The sequence below is a fragment of the Aegilops tauschii genome, chromosome 3 (assembly GCF_002575655.3).
Source record: "Aegilops tauschii subsp. strangulata cultivar AL8/78 chromosome 3, Aet v6.0, whole genome shotgun sequence".
NCBI classification, from domain to species: Eukaryota; Viridiplantae; Streptophyta; class Magnoliopsida; order Poales; family Poaceae; genus Aegilops; species Aegilops tauschii.
In genome coordinates this window covers 626,483,948-626,492,472 of record NC_053037.3, presented here as the reverse complement: position 1 = coordinate 626,492,472, position 8,525 = coordinate 626,483,948, and the positions used below count along the sequence as shown (strand labels likewise).

The window sequence follows — 8,525 nt, the reverse complement described above, 5'->3', positions numbered from 1 at the left end:
TTGTGTTCATGAATTCTAAAAGAAAATCACAAACAATAATATAATGTTCATTTATTTTAAAAACATTTCTGATTTTCAAAAAATAATTTCGAATATAAAAAATATTGCAAATTTCAAAATATTCTGGAATTTGAAAAATCTTCAAAAGTTTTTAGAAAAAAAAACAATGGGGAAATGAGCAGAAAAATGAAAATTATAAAAAGAAGAAAAACCAAATTTTTTTTTTAAAACTCTCAAAGAAAACACAGTAAGAAAGCAAAAAACCGGAGAAGTCTAGTAGAACTTGCCCATAATCGGGAAAAAAGAGAGAAATAAGTTCTAATCGGCTCACCCAAACCGGGGTACATGCCTAGCGTCGGAGACTTCTATGTCTTGTTTCGTGCGACACCGACATACGCCTCACATGCCCAACTAGTGAAACTTAGCTTCCATGTTACTTATGGTTTTGTGGTTTTCGTCTTTTATTTCCTAATTTTCCTTCGTATCATTTATCCGACGTTCGGCTCGAGAGCTTGCTACACCATCTCCATCTCGGCGGGCAACTCCGCGGAGGCAACGGTAGAGCCATAAGCAACTATTGTATCTCCACCTCAACCCCGGTGTCTAACACTAACGGCTGAGGAATCTCCATGTGCATAAGAAGGAGACTACCTAACGATTGACGAAAGATTTCATCCGGATCCAGGTAAATGCATACTATATATAACAAAATTTTGTCACGACGACTTAGAAAATGCATATGTATCTAACTGACTAGAAATTGACCAAACTAGCATCCATGGCACTGGATGGTTTTGTGTTTGAAAGCGGAGCATGCATTGGGTAGTTAACCCATTCAAAGCTTATCTCTCTCTAGGTCCTAGCCCTTTTTTAGAACACTCTGGGCCCATCACATATATATCTCTTCAGCCCTCCTAATAGTAGCTCCGGTAGCTTCATGTGCAAGTGTTAATTACATTTCCGCTAAAAATTGTTAATTAATTTTTTCTTAAAAAATGTTAATGACATTTCTACCAATGATAATCATCCTTAACTTGCGTTGAGCTGTCTTGAGGTAATTGAACCCTATACTTAGCTAAGCATCGTTTCAATCTATGACAGCTAGTTTTTAGGTGTTAATGACATATTTTATCCTTCATTTTCAATGGCCGCATTTATTAATTCACCAGCCAATTCAAGATTAACTAGCATTTATATATTTAGCTTCATGTATCTCAAGTAATATTTTTCCATGTTTCTTTCACAAATAAACTTGGCAGGAGACAAACGACAAGAGAATAAGAACATAAAAAAAGGCATGCATCAATTAGTAGCTTATTTAAACCACACCTACATGCAGGAGGTGTCATCCAACATTGTTACTTGATAACCAACATTGCTACTTCATAAGTATGTATCATGCTTTCCATAGAAAAGAGCATGTATCATGCTCCAAATGAAACAGTAGGTCATGAAGAATCCAGCAATTCACATCCTAATGTGGACTATTATTAGCTACCTAGTGCATGAGGTGTCATCCAGCATTGTTACGTCATATCCAGCATTAGCATTGATACTTCATAAGTGTGTATCATCCTCCAAATGAAACGGCAGCTCATGAATAATCCAGTAATTTGTATCCTAATGCGCACTATTATTAGCTTGCAGCAAGTTAATCTCTTTCCTCAACACACTGCCATTTCCCACTGGCCATTATGTTTATCGAGGGCCTTGATGACAAATTCTGTCCAAATGAGATTAACTTGACATTACTGCAAACGGGGCATCACTTTTTGTTATCTATTTTTGAAAGTAAAACTTTATTTCTCCTTAACTATTTGCTTGGCTTCGTTTGTCCCTTGACCTTTTTATCTCGTTGGGGCCGTACCTTCAATTTTGTTGGGCATACTTATCTCATAAAACAATTCCTACCCTTGTGTCTATCAACTAGTTTGCTCAGTACGAACCAACCTGTGGTTGGATGGTTAAAGGGACAGTGATATCCCCAGCCTATCAGGGTGTGAACCAACCTGTGGTTGGATGGTTAGAGGGACGGTGATATCCCTAGCCTACCAGGGTTCAAGTCCTGATGCTCGCATTATTCCTGAATTTATTTTAGGATTTCCGGCGATGTGCTTTCAGTGCAGGAGACGTTTGTACTGTGTTAAAAAAACTAGTTTGCTCAGTTTTGTGTAGACTGTCCAGAAGTCGGGATGAACATAACACGTGTGTTATGAATTATCTGTTGCCAAAACTAATTAAGTCCATTTTCATTGTGCAAATCTTACAGATCCACCATCTTAACAAGCTTTTAACGAGTACTGATTAACAGAAAACATTCTTGCATGCATCTTTGCATTGTTGCGATCGAGCAGAGATAAGTACACAAGGGCTTTTATTTCATTAATCTCGAGCACCGAGACAAATCACAATTGAAGGACCCAATATGTTTCGTTGCAAAACAACGACAATAAAAACGAAATAGGAAAACAAGATTGCATATGCATCATGCATCCAGGCAGATGGATCATCATCAACGGCATGCAAGATGCATATAACCAAAGACTCACTGACGGCGTCCATGCATGCGTGCATGCATGTGCTGGAAGAACGGATGGACTCGCGACTCGATGACTGGATATCATTCATCTTCTTCTCACTTCCTCAATAGGGGAATCCGCCGTGTTGCACTATGTCCATTCCTGGGGCGAACCCCGGCGGGGGCGGCGGAGGCATCGCCAGCAGCATTTGCTGTATCTCCATACCGGCGTTGGTGCTGGTGCCACCGAACTCGAAGGTACCGCCCCCGGCGAGCTGCTGCTGCTGCTGGTGCGGTGGGGGCGCCTGGAGCATGCGGCTGGCGCTCCTGGAGCGGCCGACGTTTAGCGCCTCCTGGAGCACCTGGTTGGCGCGCTCCGAGACGGCGGCCTGCACCTCCACCAGCGCGGCGGCGAAGGCCATCAGCTCCTCCTCCCCCATGTCGCGCAGGTCGGCGTCGAGCCACGCCGCCATCTGGTTGCCCGCGGCGCGCTCCTTCGCCATGGCCTCCTCCGCGCGCTCCTTCCGCGCCTTCTCCGCCTCCAGCTGCGTGCGCAGCTCGCCGTACTGCCGGTTCAGCTCCGCCAGGTTGCGGTCGCCCGAGGCGCCCAGGCCCGCGCCGGCAGCCACCGCCCCGGGATGCTGCGCGGCGGAGGGGACGAAGCGGTCGAAGATGGCCTCGACGGAGGGGTGGCCGAAGGAGAAGGCCTTGCCTGCGGGGGAGAAGACGACGGCGGCAACCTCGGCGCCGCACAGCACGGCCAGCTCGCTCGCCTTCTTGAACAGGCCGGCCCGGCGCTTGGAGAAGCACACCTGCCGCGCCTCCTCGCTCTCGATCTTCCGGATCTCGATCTTCTGCCGCCCCATGCTCGCCCTCCGCCGCGGCGCCGTTGCCATTGCCATGCCAGAGACTTCTAGAAACTGAGACGAGGTAGGTATGTGTCTGGCTTCTACTCGAGGATTGGTGTTTATATAGCAGCGGAGAGATCAAGACGAGGAGGAATTGCACCCCTCATAATGAATTGCCCTGTACATGACAAATCGTCATGGGCGATGCAATTTTTATCGCTCTTCTCTGCCCATGAGTTGTCACGCGCACGAAAAGATTTGAGCAGGGTTCATTATTTCCATTGAAGTTTTGATGGAATTTCCGATGTTTTGACAAAAATCTTGGAGGTAATGTTTGTAATAGTAACCTCAGAATTTGTTATTTTCAGTTCCTCACCTCAGGTCTCTGGTCACGCTTGCTACTGAATTAAGACACGCTGGATGAGTTGTGACGGGTATGATAAGATATGAGAAAGGTTCAGTATTTCAAAAGTAAAAAAATTCTGAATTTTTGTTATTTTCAGTTGGTATTGAAATATTTGTAACCTGGAATACGTGTGACAACTTGGCGTATACAGTGTTCATTCAGTAGTAGCTAGAGAGACAAACACGTGAGATGAGTGATGCCAATGCATTTCCTACGATGTGTACGTAACTGTAATCTTTGTAAGCTCGAAATTACATACTAGATTAGTATTAAATTTAAACTAAATTTGAATTATATCAATTGTTGCCGAAATTTAAAATTTTCAGATGAGCTCATGGCAACACCTGTCAGAAGAGTAGAGACGATGACGATGAGTTGTCATGTATCCAATCTAGAAAGACTTGGATGGAATCATAATCAAGTAATTACCCATTAGCCATTAGCTAGCTCGATTGCAATTACCGCCCCATTGCCATTAATCCACTAGCAAATACTAGCTATATATGTGTGAGAATAAAGTTCAAGGGTGTGATGAGTTGTCAGCTGGTACGAGAGGGTGCATGAATCTCACCCCCTGCATAGCTAGATTTCTAGTGTATTAACATCAATGGAGTGGTAATTCCTATCGACTATCGAGCTGGCTAATGGCTAATGGCTAATAGTAATTGATTAATGGATTATCATCTCACCAAGCTTCCTAAACTGGACAACTCAAGACAACAACTACTTTGGTGAGGGCATGCAATGTTTACTAGTTTCCTATGTCTAGGTTTGAATTGGCACATGGTGGACGTTTTTTTCTTTGACGGGGTAGTAGACGGAGTTCAAAGGGAAAATATCACAAAGGCATCGTGTTGTCGTGGATGACCTCTTAGCAATCAATCGATGTGGATGTCAGTTGTCGTTGGAAGGCGGGATTTATGTCTCTGGTTAGGTAGATAAGAAATCACATGTATGGGAGCACGCAGTGGACTAGCTCGGGATAAGAAATCACATGTATTTTGGGCCGGACGAAAATATTTTCTGTCATGCTTATAACACTTCTATGACGATAATTGTGACAAAACCCGGTATCATCATAGATGTGGTGGGCTCCTACTTCTATGACAAAAATTCATGACAGAAAATGAGCTTTTCGTCCTGGATGGGCCGAAGAAGCAGCTGCATGACATTCTTTGGGCCGACCATGACGGAAAAAACCATGGTAGAAGCGAGGGCGCAGAAAATATCGGGGAGTTCCCGGTTACGGTGGGTGGTCGGGGGCCGAGCGATGCACGTTTCTCTCGTACACGTAAGCGCGTGGTGCGAGGCGTTGGGCTCTAACTGAACCCGAGCGAGGCGTTCGCCTACTGAACCCGAGCGATTGCACTGCAGGCTACGCGTTACTGAACCCGAGCGGTCGATCAATGGCTGTTAACTAAACCCGATCGAGCGATTCATTCGCTACTGCTGCTAACTGAAGCCCATCGAACCTGCTGCCTCTTGATGAACAGTGAGCGTTGTTGGGGGTTTGGATGAACAGTTCCCGGTGGGGGGTTGGATGAACAGGAACCCATGGTAGTAGAGGCCATTGCCGCTGGATGAACATGACCTCGATCGATCGAGCCGGTGGATGAACAGGACCCAGTGGAGGGCTGATTGAACAGTAGCCGGTGGAGGGCTGTATGAATAGTAGCCCGTGGAGGGTTGGTTGAACAGGACCCTGTGGAGAGGGCTGGTTGAACAGTAGCTGGTGGAGGAGCGCGCGGTGGAGGCTGGATGAACATGAGCCCGTGGATGAACAGTCGCAGGTGGAGGCTGGAGGAGGTCGACGGTGGATGAACAGTAGCCCGTGGAGGCTGGAGGAGGTCGACGGTGGAGATGAACAGTATCCCGTGGAGTCCCGTTTTGCGGTACGCCACACCCCTCCCGATGAACAGGACCCCGTTTCGACCGTAACGCTCCGACAGAAGTCCGTTTCATCCGTTTTGCGGTACGCCACACCCCTCCCGATCAATAGGACCCCGTTTCGACGGTAAGAGGTCGAAGAGAAGTCCGTTTCCTCCGTTTTGCGGTACGTCAGACCCCTCCCGATGAACAGGATCCCGTTTCGACCGTGGCCGGTCGAACACAAGGCCGTTTCCTCCATTCTACGGTACGCCAGGCTTCGTTTTCATCGGCTGTTCCGTCCAAGCCGCTTGGCTCCCGATGAACAACACGTGTTCCGTTGCCTCCCGATGAACACGACGCATTCCGTTGCCTCCACATGAACACGACGATGACACAGTTTCTCCGTTCCGACCCGCCATGTACACGAGACCTGGCCGTACGTATGCACGAGTAGGCGTTTGAGACCCCGCCTGTATGTACGTACGTGACTGTATTTAATTTCTTGCACGCTGGCCGTTGTACGTACGTGTATATGCTACGTGCGCGCCTCTACTACGACACGTGCCCGCCTCTACTACGACACGTGCCCTTCCTTACACAACCACGGTTCATCGCTGCAGCCTGTAGACAGACCGATCGTATGTATGTACGCGTTCGTGACCATAATGACAATGCTACGTACGCTTCGACCGGGTGGGTCCCGACTGTCAGGCACTTCCTTGCATGCGAAGATGTAGTTGGTGGGTCCTAGCAGTCAGGGGGGAAACATTTTTTTCGTGAAATACGGTGGCCCGTCTGGTAGGTCCCTGTTGCCAGGTGGAGGAATCATTATTTTCCGCGTAATAAGGAGGCACTTCCTTGCTGCGGCCGTGGACCCAGCTGTCAGCCTCTCCACGTATAGTACTCTTCCGATAGAATTCGTTCGTTGACCACATTGACCACGCCGCTTCGAGAGCACCAGGACGGTGGACGATGGCGAGGCCTAGGAAGGGGACGACGCGGAGCCGGGGAAGACGCGTCAGTGGATGCCCACGCGGAGAGGAATACAAGGGTTCACTGGTTCGGCTGCTGTGTGATGCTGCCGTCGCCGCAGGGCCTGGCCAGCGGTGGGAGTAGTAGGGGGCGGTGAGGCCTCAACGGCAGCACAGCCGACCACTGGAGGCAGGAGCAGCCGGTCTCGCCGGCACTGGTTTGGGCGACTGGTGCAAGAGAGTAGCGATTGAAGAAGCATCAAGACCGTTCGATTCAAATCCAATGGTCACTGCTGCTAGAATCGTTTGTTGACTAAGTTGACAAAGCCCTGCGTGCGCGTCAAATTAGTAGGCCCACAGGTCAGCCTCCCAACCGGTGCGCCCCAGATGTCAGTGGGAGAAATCATTTTTTCGCGTAATAAGGAGGCAGTTGATTGCGTGCGGCCATGCCAGCGGAGGGAGTAGGGTGGGCCGGTGAAGCCTGCGCGGCATCACAGTGGGCCGCAAGAGGAGGGAGCAGGCAGTCCCCCTGGCATTAGTTTAGGCGGCTGGAGCAGGAAGATCAGAGATTGAAGAAGCACGTCGACCGTTGGATGGACATCCAACAGTCACTGTTGCTAGCATCGTGTGTTGACTAACAAAGCCTTGCGTAAACAAGTCAGCCTCGAAATCTGTGGCGTGTATAACCCATTTGCTATTAATTTTATAATTTTTACTCATTTTCTAATTCATATGGAATTTATTGCAGCCCATTTTCCATTTTTAGAATTGCTGCCCATTTTCTGATCAGTACCAGGGTTAAAAAATTGAACTAAATATGTGCGAAATTTTGAAAATTCGCAAATTTTTGCCAGGGAACAAAATATTCTTAATCCAAAACTAGTAGCCATACTAAAACAAATTTAAAAATAAATTAGTACTATGTCATGTTAAAATCGAATGAAATATAAAATATCAGTGAAGAAGAAAAACAAAAAAGAAACTAATTTCCCATTTGCTATATTTTTTGGAATTTTCAACCCCTTTGATATTATTTTTAACAGACACTGACCATACTCTTTGGCCAGGCCAGAATGCATCCCTCCTTGTCTTGAAAGATTTGCAGCCCAGTAAGTTGGAGAAAACAAATTGGCCTAGCTTGGGTATTCTTCAAAAAGAAATACCGAGCTACCTATTTTCCCAAAGAAAAAACTGCTGGGCTGGTCATGTTGTTAGACGGGCCACAGAGACCGCACAACCTAGTTTATAGCCTGCTCCTCTGAATTACTGCTCAAAAAAAAGTTGTGCAATTTTGTTGTTAATTGACTATATGTTGAAAATGATGTGGGTCCCAGATATCAGCAGGGTGGATTAGAGTAAAAAACGAGGGGTACATCTGAGTAGTAAAAGAGGCGCTTGCTTCTGTTCGGGAGTGGACCAGGTGGGTCCGTACTGTCATACTCACAACTACAGTCCTCTCCCGATTCACTATGTTGACAGGGCCGGACGGCGGCGAGCGCACCAAGGTGGAGGATAAAGTGCTGTCGCCAATGTGCTGGGCTGGGTTGAACATTCTTATTGAAAAATAAAAATGGACCGGAACTATTTACGACGTTGACTATGATTTGCGTGGGTCCGCTGGTTGTAGGAAGAAAATGGTGAGAGAAAGAGGACTGGTTGCTATCTTTGCCTAAGAATAATATCGACTGAATGAAACGACACTATCATAGGAAATAATATCCTCCTATTAAATCGTGAATTTAAAGAACTAGTGCGTCAACATTTAGCTTTATTTATTTACTTATTTATGTTTAGGGGACCATGAACATGTACCTGGGCCGGATTCATATGAGAGCCTCCCTTCCAGTTAATTATGGGCTCCTCTATTGGGCCTTCATCAGTGGGCTGCATGTTATCAACAAGTGGAAAATGTG

General features: G+C 46.8%; 1 protein-coding gene across 1 annotated transcript; it reads right to left on the bottom strand.

Annotated features, from left to right (window-relative positions):
* Nucleotides 1-2,643: 2,643 nt before the first annotated feature.
* Nucleotides 2,644-3,399, bottom strand: LOC109771302 (agamous-like MADS-box protein AGL61). The gene has a single exon (XM_020329990.1). It carries the CDS (start codon nt 3,382-3,384, stop codon nt 2,644-2,646), a length of 741 nt encoding a protein of 246 aa, XP_020185579.1. The 5' UTR covers nt 3,385-3,399.
* Between the last annotated feature and the right edge of the window lie 5,126 nt (nt 3,400-8,525).

Coding starts and splice junctions, on each gene's coding strand:
- LOC109771302 (XM_020329990.1), bottom strand. CDS start 3,384: ATGGGGCGGCAGAAGATCGAGATCCGGAAGATCGAGAGCGAGGAGGCG.